Genomic DNA, 13,550 nt, shown 5'->3' with positions numbered 1-13,550 from the left:
TTGGTGACATCATTTCTTGTGGTAACATCATTCCATGTTCTTTTTCTCAGGAGGTGGTAAATGGGATCCAAGTCAATGTGTTTGTTGATAGCATTCTGGTTGGAATGCCATGCTCCTAGGAATTCTCGTGTGTGTCTCTCTGTTTGGCTTGTCCTCGGATGGATGTGTTGTCCCAGCCGAAGGGTGTCCTTCCTCATCCATGTGTAAGGATACTAGTGAGAGGTGGGGGTGGAGGGAGGGTGGGGGTTCATGTCTTTTTGTGGCCAGTTGATGTTCATGAATACTGGTGGCTAGTTTTCTGCCTGTTTGTCCAATGTAGTGTTTGTTACAGTTCTTGCATGGTATTTTGTAAATGACATTAGTGTTAAGTGTCTGTATCTGGTCTCTCAAGTTCATTAGCTGTTGTTTTAGTGTGTTGATGAGTTTGTGGGCTACCATGATGCCAAGTGGCCTTTGATGTAGGGGAGGGTGGCAAGGGTTTCTGGATGTGTTTTGTCTGCTTGTTAGGGTTTGTTGCTGAGAAATCAGTGGACTGTGTTCATTGGTACCCGTTCTTTTTGAACACTGTATAGGTGATTTTCCTCTGCTTTGCATAGTTCCTCTGTGCTGCAGTGTGTTGTTGAAATAATGTTTTAATACAACTCCATTTGTGGGTGTTGGGATGATTGCTTCTGTAGTCCAGTATTTGGTCCATGTGTGTTGTTTTCCTGTAGATGCTGGTTTGAAGCTCCCCATTGGCTTTTTGCTCTACTGTGACATCTAGGAATGGCAGTTTGTAGTTTTTTTCCTCTTCTTTAGTGAATGTTATGCCAGTAAGGGTATAATTGATGTTCTTGAAGGTTTCCTCTAATTTGTTTTGTTTAATGATGACAAAGGATTCATCCACATAGCGAACCCAAAGTTGGGGTTGGATGGTTGGCAGATCTGTTTGTTTGAGTCTTTGCAATACTGTCTTTGCTAAGAACTCTGATATTGGAGATCCCATGGATGTTCTGTTGGTTTGTCTGTAGGTTTTAATGTTAAAGGTGAAGTGGGTGGTAAGGCATAGGTCTACTGTCCTTTCCACGATGAAGTTGGTGGTGTTTGGTGCATGTGTCTTTGGTACTTCCAATAGCATAGTCAGTGTTCCTTGGCCACGTTGATGTTGGTAGATGTGAACAGGGCTGTTACATCAAAGGAGACCATTGTTTCACCCTTTTCGATCTTGGTGCCTTTGGTCTTCAGGAATTCTTGGATGGAGTGGCGTGAGTCGTCTTCTCAGTGTTTAGTCTTTGGTGTAGCTCCTTGGCCAATGTGTGCAGGAGGGTTTCCTGACACAATATGTAGACAGGCCAACAAGAGGTGAGGCCATACTGGATTTGGTTCTGGGTAACGAACCAGGCCAGGTGTTAGAATTAGAGGTAGGTGAGCACTTTGGGGATAGTGACCACAATTCGGTGACTTTTACTCTAGTGATGGAGAGGGATAAGTGTGCACTGCAGGGCAAGAGTTATAGCTGGGGGCAGGGAAATTATGATGCGGTGAGGCATGACTTAGGATGCGTGGCTTGGAAAAGTAGGCTTCAAGGCAAGGGCGTAATTGATATGTGGAACTTGTTCAAGGAGCAACTATATAGTGTTCTTGATAAGTATGTGCCCATCAGGCAGGGAGGAAAGGGTCGTGTGAGGGAGCCATGGTTTAATAAGGAATTGGAATCCCTTGTTAAATGGAAGAGGGCGGCCTATGTAAAGATGAGGCGTGAAGGTTCAATTGGGGCTATTGAGAGTTATAAGGTAGCCAGGAAGGACCTGAAGAGAGAGCTAAGAGCAGCAAGGAGGGGACATGAAAGGTCCTTAGTTGGTAGGATTAGGGAAAACCCTAAGGCTTTCTATAGGTATGTCAGGAATAAAAGAATGACTAGGGTAGGAATAGGTCCAGTCAAGGATAGTCGTGGGAAGTTGCGTGTGGAGGCTGAAGAGATTGGGGAGACACTGAATGAATACTTTTCGTCAGTATTCACTCAGGAACAGGACATTGTTGCTGATGTGAATACTGAGTCACAATTAAGTAGAATGAATGGCTTTGAGGTATGTAGGGAAGAGGTGTTGGAAATTCTGGAAAGGGTGAAAATAGATAAGTTCTCTGGGTCTGATGGCATTTATCCTAGGATTCTCTGGGAAGCAAGGGAGGAGATTGCAGAGCCATTGGCCTTGATTTTTATGTCCTCGTTGTCTACAGGAGTAGTGCCAGAAGACTGGAGGCGAGCAAATGTGGTTCCCTTGTTCAAGAAGGGGAGTAGGGATAACCCTAGTAACTATAGGCCGGTGAGTCTCACATCTGTTGTGGGCAAAGTCTTAGAGAGAATTGTAAGGGATAGGATTTATGAACATCTGGATAGGAATAATGTGATCAAGGATAGTCAGCATGGTTTTGTGAAGGGCAGGTCATGCCTCACAAACCTTATTGAATTCTTTGAGAAGGTGACTAAGGAGGTGGACGAGGGTAAAGCGGTAGATGTGGTGTATATGGATTTTAATAAGGCGTTTGATAAGGTTCCCCATGGTAGACTACTGCAAAAAATACGGAGGTATGGCATTGAGGGAGAGTTGGAGGTTTGGATTAGGAGTTGGCTGGCTGGAAGAAGACAGAGGGTAGTAGTTGATGGTAAAGGTTCATCTTGGAGTGCCGTTACTAGCGGTGTTCCGCAAGGATCTGTTTTGGGACCATTGCTGTTTGTCATTTTTATAAATGACCTGGAAGAGGGGTTAGAAGGTTGGGTGAGCAAGTTTGCGGATGATACGAAAGTCGGAGGAGTCGTTGACAGTGAGGAAGGATGTGGCAGGTTACAGCGGGATATAGACAAGCTGCAGAACTGGGCAGAAAGGTGGCAAATGGAGTTCAATGTCGCTAAGTGTGAGGTGATTCACTTTGGTAAGAGTAACAAAAAGATGGGGTACTGGGCTAATGGTCGGATACTTGGTAGTGTGGATGAGCAGAGGGATCTTGGTGTCCATGTACACAGATCTTTGAAAGTTGCCACCCAGGTAAATAGTGCGGTGAAGAAGGCATATGGCGTACTGGCTTTTATTGGTAGAGAAATTGAGTTCCGGAGTCCTGAGATATATACTATAGGAAGGATGTGGAGGCACTGGAACGGGTGCAGAGGAGGTTTACCAGGATGTTGCCTAGTATGGGAGGAAGATCGTATGAGGAAAGGCTGAGGCACTTGGGGTTGTTTTCATTGGAGAAAAGAAGGTTTAGGGGTGACTTGATAGAGGTGTACAAGATGATTAGGGGTTTAGATAGGGTTGACCGTGAGAACCTTTTTCCACGTATGGAGTCAGCTATTACAAGGGGGCATAGCTTTAAATTAAGGGGTGGTAGGTATAGGACAGATGTTAGGGGTAGGTTCTTTACCCAGCGAGTCGTGAGTTCATGGAATGCCCTGCCAGTAGCAGTGGTGGACTCTCCCTCTTTATGGGCATTTAAGCGGGCATTGGATAGGCATATGGAGGATAGTGGGCTAGTGTAGGTTAGGTGGGCTTGGATCGGCGCAACATCGAGGGCCAAAGGGCCTGTACTGCGCTGTATTCTTCTATGTTCTATGTTCATGTCTTGCTTTTGGAGATTGATTAGATTCTGTATCTCTCAAAATGATAACTGCTTTCCCTTGTCTTTACCCACAGAGGCGCATTCTTTATCGAGATCCGGCACTAACTCCATAGCCAGTCCCTGCCGAGGCTGTGCACTCTCCTGCAGCTCCTCGACTTTTCTTGGGTCTCCTTTACTACTTTCACTAATGCCACTGGCTTAGCTCCTTTTACCACGTCTTTTCCCACAGTGCCTTTCTTCAACAGCCAGCACTGTGTCTTTACATGTCCCACCTTTTGGCAGTGAAAACACCTTTTCCCAGTACCCTCCTTAAACCACCAGCACTGAAATGTTTTGTGTCCCACTCCATTACAGTGAAAACACCCAAGTCTTTTAACTCCTGTCCACACTCTTGGGGTTCTTTTATCACCTGTGATAAACTGTTACCAGTGTACTCTACTCTACTCTATGTTTGGCATGTAGGATCTCCCCCTCTCCCAATATCTATCCCTCACAGGATGAAGTTCTTGCCGGAAGCTAAATTTTGCCGCATGTACCAATATTCATGTGCCACCTCTGCTGCTGTTCTCACTTCTTGAACTTTCTGTTCTTCCACATGAATTCTTATCATCCCTGGAAGTGAGTTTTTAAACTGCTTCAGCAGAAAAATCTCTTGTAGTGCCTCAGGTATCTTTAAGTCCCGCACCCATCTATCAAAATTACTATGTTTAAGTCTTTCAACTCAACTTGGTTCCTTCTTTATGTTTCTGAACCGCTGTCTATACGCTTCTGTTACCAATTCATAAGTACTCAAAATAGCCTGTTTGATATCTTCATAATTGGTTGACTCCTCAGATGACAGCGCTGCCAATACCTCACTAGTTCAGCTCACCGGCTTAGTCTGAACTAGCATTACTCACAAGTCCTCTGACCACTCCATCTGCCTAGCCAATTCTTCAAATGAAATAAAGAAGGTTTCTACATCTTTCTGATCAAATTGTGGCAGTGTTTTAACATTTTTGTATATATCACTATCTTCTGTCTTCATCTCCGTCCTGTTAACTTGACTTTCCTGACTAAGTCGTAAGTTCTGAGGTTCAAATTCTCTCTCCTATTCTCTTTCATTTCTCTCTATCTCTCTCTCTTTGCTCAGCTAAGAGCCTTCTATCTCTTTTTATTTTTCCTCTCTGTCTTTGTTTATCTTCTAACTCATGGTGGCTCAGTGGTTAACACTGATGCCTCACAGCACCAGGATCCCAGGTTCAATTCCAGCCTCAGGTCTGTGTGGAGTTTGCACATTCTCCCCTTGACGTGCGTGGTTTTCCTCCGGGTGCTCCGGTTTCCCCCCACAGTCCAAAGATGTGCAGGTTAGGGGAATTGGGAGTGGTAAATTGCCCATAGTGAGAGGTGCATAGTCAGAGGGAAGTGGGTCTGAGTGGGTTACTCTTCGGAGGGTCAGTGTGGACTTGTTGGGCCGAAGGGCCTGTTTCCACACTAGTAATTGTAATTTAGGTTTTTCTAACTCTACTGCATTTGTCTGTTTCTCTGACACACCTAAGTGCTTGACCAACTCCTTTACTATTTCAGCTTTACTTTTGTCTTGGTTAAACCCAATTCTAACCTCTTTGCTAATTCTAAAGCAATGATCTTTTTCTGTCCTTCTAAAGATTCTTGGCAAATTTGGGAATCTTCTTCAGACCCCAGAACCTCTTTAGCAATCTTAAGAGCCACTTTTAATTTAACCAACCACAAGTAACCAAAATTATATAAATTGTCTCACCTATGTTTTTTTTAAAAAGATCTAGGACACTAATCGGCAAGTGTTTAAATCTGCTGGGATCTTTCATACCCCAAATCTGTTTAAGTTTGTCCTAATCTCAGACTGGATCTGTCTAAATCTGTCAAAATCTCGGACCTGAGTTCCCAAACTGTTACATCACAGCGGTATGCTTCTGCTAATTAAAGTGAACACCCAGAAAAGCTCACCTTGCCTCCTAATCAGCTAAAATATGAGTGACAGAGAAGTCCCAAATTCTACTATTTTAAAAAAAAACAATTTATTCTTTAACTCCAAAAGTGAACTCTAAAAAACAACTGTCTACAACTCTAAGCCTCCTTTCCCTTAAATGTTTATCTGCTTCCCATTCTATAATATTATACTCTTCCCATAAAACCCTTATTAAAATTCACTGGGACTGCTAGTCAGTCACATGACAGGTACCTGGAAGCTCTGTGCAAACAGCTTTTACTCTCTCTTACTGCGCATGCCTTCAACTTCATAACAATACTGAGCACATACCACGCACTGACATAGCAAAGCAGTGTTTTCCCAGTCTTTGCCACCACAAGTATATGCCCTTCCTCCTCAATGTGCCTGTCCTCCATGACTTGTCAGTGCCTTCTTGCTATTCCTTGCTTTTCCCAATTTTTTCTTTCCTCCTCTTCCATATCCCTTTTTAAAATCGACTGTTTGCACTTGCTTAAATGTGATTCTGCTGCTGTCATTTGTTGCTTGGGGCCTTTTGAGTCTGCTTGCTTTGTGCCACATTTGCCCATCAGTTCCCTAACAGACAGAGTCTGTTCCCTTCTGATTGTGCTTTAATCATTATGGCTCCAGCCTCTTGTGGTCCTCTGGCAGATTCTTCTAACTCCTTAATTATAGTCTCACGTTCTAGATGTATCTACCCACCCTCCCCCCAACTCCATGTTACCTTACAATCATGTAACTACCCAAGAGCACACTGACTGTCTGTTAGTATCTGATGAGTGTTGTAGCATATTGAAAACAAAATCAAAATGTAGGGTAGAGGTCATTACACTCAGTGTCATTTCTTCTGTCCACCACACTTGAAGATGTGATGATTATTGTCTCTGTCTCTCTGGTAGCAGCAACACCAAATCACTCCACTCTCAAACAGAAACTATTTCTAATTCTTAATTCCTGGCATTAAGACTGCCAATCTGTCTTATTCATGAGTCCTAGAGAGCCTTCAAGAATATTGTAAGAATACTTCTTTGGATTGTAAAACACCAATCAAACATTTCTATTTGATTCCAGGCACAAACATTACTTGAATGTTCCTTCTTTACATTTGAGTACTTTGGTTTCCCAAAAGAAACTTATTAATTTCTGTAAGCATTTCATATTTCAAAATGTTTCTAATTTCAATTTCTTTTAAAATAAAATTGTTTTCAGGGATTCATCTGTTTTTCTTTCTATTCTCCATCCCAGGCTGCATTGTGGGAATGGAGAACAATGGGAAGTGCCTTGCTTCAAACAGTAGCCAGTCCACCAATGAGGTCATAGCTTCCTTTTTAGCACCAACAAATCTTTTTCATGTTTTAAAATTCACCTTCCAATTTCTCTCCAGGCGGCAATTATTTCACCTGCCTGTGCGGTCTTAGTTTCCGAGGGAAAAACACTGACTGCAGATGCTGGAAACCAGAGTCTAGATTAGAATGATGCTGGAAAAGCACAGCGGTTCAGGCAGCATCCGCGGAGCAGGAAAATCTACCTTTCTGGCAAAAGCCCTTCATCAGGAATACAGGCAGAGAGCCTGAAGGGTGGAGAGATAAATGAGAGGAGGGTGGGGGTGGGGATGGGGAGAAAGTAGCATAGAGTACAGTGGGTGAGGAAATGACCTGGGAGTTGCAGTGGGAGAGGGACTCCCTGAGATTCTTGTAGAGAGAGGAGGAAAACTTCTTCAAGGCAGGCATCCTTGCAAGATTCCTAACCTATTTTGGCCTCACTCATCTGCTTGCAACTCCTGAAGGATCTGCCCTCTATCTTTGGATTTTTGTCTGTCCCACTCAGTTACTTACTTGGTTCCATCCTGACCTGGCCTATCCTGAATTTACATTATGTTCTTTGGGTCTCGTCCCTAACTCTTTGGTGCAGCTTTCTACCATGACCACTGGTGGTAAATGAAAACATACTTGTCTCAATGCAGTGATGGTTCTGGTGATGTGGCCTGAGATCCTCCTGACTCAGCAAATTGGTAGGAAACTCAGGTGACAGATATATGATCATTTTATTTTCATACATTCGCAAGGAGAGCTAGTCTTATTGCTGAGGTGTAAAACCAGCATTATAGACATCGACGAGCTTCATTCTAATATTGCAATCTTACTTATTGTAGTTCTCATTTTCATCATCCATGTGTATTATGTAATCTCCTGCCCCCATTTACACAGTCACTGTCTATATTTTGCCCAAGGCATATGCTATCCTGCTGACAGTGCAACGTCTGCACACCATGCTTGTCTTTTTACCTCTGTGGTTACCATTTGCTTTGACTATTACTGACAATATGATTGAAAAGTAGCCCTTAACTAGCTATAACTCCTTTGGATGAGAAAGGAGCACAGAAAAGGCGACACAGGAAAGCACCCTTTTGTGCATAGACTGCATTACTCATTAAATATGTTTACCATCAGGCTTCCTGCCTGTATTAGGGCAGCTTTGTTGCTGGAGGCAGTGCCTCTCCAGAAAAGCCATTATTGAACAGCGAGATATGATGGAGGATAATTGGAGCCTTCTGGGAAGTGGCGAATGCCTCATGCCAATTGATATTACCAGTCACTGTGGCACTGAATTTCCAGAGCTCAGTTTAATTCCAAAGATCTTGTGCAGATGTTTGTTGTAATTCTCAGTCTGTGGATCTTCGTGACATCAGTGTTTTCTTTAAGAGCACCAGCCAATACAAGTGATTCAACACCAGTTCAGTCAGTTAGGCTGTAGGGCTCAGGGGCTTCATTAGATTACTACAGGTGCAGGGATGGAGGTGTTGCTGGCTGGACCAGCACTAGTTGCCCTTGAGAAGGGGGTGATGAGCTTCTGCCTTGACCTTCTACCATGCCCTATAGGTAGATCCACAATGCTATTACAGAGGGAATTCCAGGATTTTGACCCAGTGACGATGGCGATATATTTCCAAATCAGGATGGTAAATGTCTTGGAGGGGAACTTGCAGGTAATGGGGCGTTCCCAAGTATCTGCTGCCCTTGTCCTTCTAGATGGAAGTGGTCATAGATGTGGAAGGTGCTGTCCACGTATCTTTTGCAAATTTCTGCCGTGTATCTTATCAATAATATAAACTGATGCTATAAAGTGTTAGAGGTCACACGACATCAGGTTATAGTCCAACAGGCTTATTTGAAATCACAAGCTTTCAAAGCGCTGCTTCTTCGTTACTTCATCTGATGAAGGAGCAACATTCCAAAAGCTTGTGATTTCAAATAAGACACTTAGACTATAATCTTGTGTCGTGTGACTTCAGATCTTGTTGATAGGGGAGGGAGTACACATTTGTGCAGGTGGTGCTATATATAAAGAGTTGCAAATGGTGCTGAACATTGTGAAGTCATCGGCGAATGTCCCCATTTCTGACCTTGTGACGGAAGGGAGGTCATTGATGAAGCAGCTGAAGAGGGTTGGGCCAAGGGCACCTCTCTGAGGAACTCCTGCAGAGATAAGCTGGAGCTGAGATGACTGACCTTCAGTCATCTTCCATCTTCCTGTTCGCCAGATAGTACTGCTACTAGCGGAGATCCCCAATCACTCTCGCTGTGTTCAGGCTCCATGGTGCTCCATTCAGTCAAATGCGATCTTAATGCTGAGGGCTGTCACTTTCACTTCACCTCTGGAATTGGGCTGTTTTGTCCATGTTTGAGCCAAGGCTGTAATGAGATCATGAGCTGAGTGGCCCTGGCAGAACCCAAACTGGGTGTCACTGAGCGGGTTATTGCTGATCAGGGCTCGTACTAGTGATGTCATCAATAGTGCTATCACTAGTAGATTGGAGTGTAGATTGAAGTGATGAGGGTTTTTTCTGCTTTATACATACAAGGTTATACTTGGGCAATTTTCCTTGAGCTGGGTTAGGTTCCAACATTGTAACTATATTGGAACAGATTGGTGAGGCATACAACAAGTTCTGGAGTATACCTCTTCAGAACTATTGTCGGCATACTGTAAGGGCCCATAGCTTTTGCTATTTACTATTGACTGCATGCATGTATCCATCTGACAGCTTTCACAGAGCATACAGCAGCCTTCTTCAGTAGGAATTATTTTCAGTCTCAAATGAGAACTCAACTGTGACCACCATCAACAAATCCTTCATGACTGTGCAAACCCCCACAATACCTACAAATTGTGGCAATTCTTGATGCTTGACTTTTTTCAGCATCTCTCTTTGCCATTAAGCCTTGGTACTGGATGACAGGAGTTGGTAGTTTAATAGAAATATCACTGAACTAGCCCAAAGCATGTCCATCATTTACGAGGCTCCAGACAGGAGGATGATGGATTGCTGCTCACGTGTCTGGATCAGTGTTGGTCCAACAACACTTACAGCTCAACCTCTTCCAGGGAACAAAGGAATCCACTCACTCCATCACCATAGCACTTTGCTAGCTTTGTGAACTGTATGGAAGATGCATGCTTAACTCATCACCATTTCGTCCAGTCGGGACATTGATATCTCGCAAATCCTTTACACCCTGGAAGATTAAATGCAAACAGATGAAGGTAGCATGATCTGCAAGTTCCCTCCAAGCTACACACCATCCTGGCGTGGACCCATATCACTGCTCCCTTGCTGTCACTGGATCAAAATTCAAAGTTTGTGAGAAGATTTGTAGCTCGGGTGCTCGTTGCTGTGGCTCTGTTCGCCGAGCTGGAAGTTTTTGTTGCAAACGTTTTGTCCCCTGTCTAGGTGACATCCTCAGTGCTTGGGAGTCTTCTGTGAAGCGCTTCTGTGGTGTTTCCTCCGGCATTTATAGTGGCCTGTCCCTGCCGCTTCCGGTTGTCAGTTTCAGCTGTCCGCTGTAGTGGCCGGTATATTGGGTCCAGGTCGATGTATTTGTTGATGGAGTTTGTGGATGAGTGCCATGCTTCTAGGAATTCCCTGGCTGTCATACTACCAGCAGACAAAGGCAGAATGACGGTCATCCTGGACAAAGCAGAGTACATCCAAAAAGCACAACAACTACTTGCAGATACCAACACCTACCAAAAGAGGGAGTTTGACCCCACCCCACTGCTCAGCAATAGGATAAACAACACACTGAGGAATCTACAAAAAAACGGACAGATAACCAGGTCTGACCAACAGGGAATGAAACCTGAAAGCAACAACACCCCCAGATTCTATGGACTACCTAAAGTGCACAAACCAGACATCCCACTCAGACCCATAGTATCACAACCAGGGACACCATCACACAAACTGGCTAAAGAACTACAGCAGAAACTGAAACACCTGACCAGCGGATCCAGACACTCTACACAATCAACAGAGGAATTCTTGGACATCATCATAAATATACACATAGACAAGAACGAAACCATGATCTCATTCGACGTAACGGCACTGTTCACCTCTATTGACAAAGCCCTAGCCAGAGAAACAATAGCCAACCTGCTGAACAGACATAACAGACAACAGGATGTTGAACCCATCAACAAAGACGGCATACTTAAACTACTGGACCTGTGCCTCACAACACACTTCACATTCAACAACCAGATATACGAACAAATCAACGGAACACCCATGGGCTCACCGATCTCGGGACTCATAGCAGAAGCAGTAATGCAAAGGTTACAACAAACAGTCTTACCACAAATTCAACCCAAACTCTGGGTCAGATATGTGGATGACACCTTTGTAATCATTAAAAACACGGAAATAGAGAAAACACACCGGATCATCAACTCCACACTCACAGGAATCCGATTCACGAGAGAGGAAGAAAAGGACAACCAACTCCCATTCCTAGACGTGATGGTACAAAAAACACCAAACGGAGAATTCACCACCAAGGTACACAGGAAAGCCACACACAGAGACCTAGTCCTGAACTATGAAAGCAACCACCCCAATACACACAAACGAAGTTGCATTAAGACACTATTCAAAAGGGCCACAACACACTGCAGCACACCAGAACTACAAAAAGAGGAAGAGGAACACCTATACAAGATATTTGCCAAAAACGGATATCCTCGCAATTTCATCAACAGATGCCTAAGGGAAAGACAACGGAACGAGGACATGCCGCAACCCAAAGGACTAGCCACACTACCATACATCAAGAACATCTCTGAAATGACAGCCAGACTACTGCGACCACTAGGACTTATAACAGCACACAAACCAACAGCCACACTCAGACAACAACTCACCAGAATGAAGGACCCGATACCCAGCATGAGCAAGCACTGAGGATGTCACCTAGACAGGGGACGAAACGTTTGCAACAAAAACTTCCAGCTCGGCGAACAGAACCACAGCACTGGATCAAAATTCTAGTACTTCCTTATGAACAGCATCGTGGATGTATATACACCAGATGGGCAGCAGCAAGTCAAGGTAGCTCACAAATACACACTCGAGGACAATTAGGATGGGCAACAAATGCCAGAGACGCATAAAAGAATAAGCAAAAGCAAGCTATACTCCTGCGAAGGGTACTTGAGCTACTTGTGGAACGCATGCAGAGGAGTGATACACCCAGCAAAAGTCCTGTGTGCTGTGGTATGTGTAACTTGGAACCACAGTGGGGAGAAGTTTTTTCAGTGAGGAAAACCCTGAGTTCTTTCCCTTCTGAACAATCAGGAGTGAGAGTCCATGTTAACTAGAGACAATATAATTAGGAGCCCCAGGGATCACAGACAAGGCAATGTCAGATGTGTGCAAGTGAGGCTCGAGATTCTGTCATGCAGGTGGATTTCAACTGAGGCTGACCCTTTTATCCATTAGATGTAGAAAAAGATTTTCTCCCTTTGTTAGCCCTAGTGCTGTTGTTTGAATGTCTTTGCTGTCTTGTGGACTCACGACAATATGAATTACAGTAACTAGAAACGTTTTGTCATTTGGCACTTTCTTTCTCATTCTCACTGTTTGCAGGAGCGAATGAACTCTTGAAGAAACAGTGGTGTGCAAAAGTGAAGGGAATTTTTGTCATATGTTCTCTCAGAATTAATTTTAAAAGGCCTATACAGCAAGGTGACATCTAATAAGAGTTTAATCATGTGAAATCTAAAGGCTTCAAGGTCATCAAGAGTGGATTTACCCTCAGTTCTCATTTTATTCTCTCTGATTCCCAGACTGGGTTATAATGGCCTCACAGATTCTTGTGCCGAGGATCTTGCCTCTGCTCTCAGCACAAAGCAGTCGTTGACACATTTGGATCTGATGTCAAACTCCTTCACAGATGAATCCGCCCCCTTTCTCTTCCACCTCATACAGACCTGCAACAGTCTCCAGGAGATTGTGTGAGTATTGATGTTAATTTTTAATATAATGAAGCCTGAGTAGGATTCATTAAATATTAGGCTTAAAACTTAGATCAGAATTATGAAAATATGAACTCCAGTGAAATGAAGTGAGAAAGCGTCATATTTATAACACTAAATATACGCAGTATTTTAAACACCAGTTCTGTGAATAACAAATTCTAAAAACAATGCAACTAATTTAGAAGATTGATCTGAAGCTGCATTGATCATAATGACAACTGATGTGTCATTAGAAATAATACACTGGTTCTTGACCAAAAATGGAAAGTGCTTTAGGTTATGAAATTCGTAAGATGACTTTTTCAAGTCTAATTCTTCAAATGCATCTCGGTTCAGTAAAAAGAACCTGCTGTTTTAAAAGAAGCTCAAAATCATCCATTATCCACGACATAGGATCTTGCCCATGGGGGACAGTCTCTGATAAAATTCTCAGTGTTAAACAACAGGATTTTTTGACAGTCCCCTCCCATACATGAGCATCTGTGGAGTGTTGGGGTCTCCTAGAAAGATCACAAGAACTGCACCCACTGGCAATAAACATGCAGAGTGTTGAGTGCTGAACAAAGTGACAAACTCCCCTTCCCAACAAACCAAAAGAACTGATATTTCAACAATGTAATGACAGAATAAAATTTCTTCCTTGCATGAAATTTGCAGAATAGATTTTATAGCA

General features: G+C 43.4%; 1 protein-coding gene across 1 annotated transcript in view; it reads left to right on the top strand.

The window, feature by feature from the left end:
- LOC148141480 (NACHT, LRR and PYD domains-containing protein 3-like) overlaps positions 1 to 13,550 on the top strand; it is a 93,739-nt gene that overhangs the window by 38,965 nt on the left and 41,224 nt on the right. The window contains exon 8 of the mRNA XM_087978416.1: positions 12,686 to 12,853. Coding sequence (XP_087834542.1) covers positions 12,686 to 12,853 — 168 coding nt within the window. The remainder of the gene's footprint in view (positions 1 to 12,685; positions 12,854 to 13,550) is intronic.

This window comes from Chiloscyllium plagiosum, unplaced genomic scaffold (assembly GCF_037043375.1).
Source record: "Chiloscyllium plagiosum isolate Xiang-an unplaced genomic scaffold, Cpla_swu_hap1 HiC_scaffold_33, whole genome shotgun sequence".
Lineage (NCBI taxonomy): Eukaryota > Metazoa > Chordata > Chondrichthyes > Orectolobiformes > Hemiscylliidae > Chiloscyllium > Chiloscyllium plagiosum.
The sequence above is the reverse complement of the archived record's forward strand: the minus strand, read 5'-3'. Positions and strand labels throughout refer to the sequence as shown.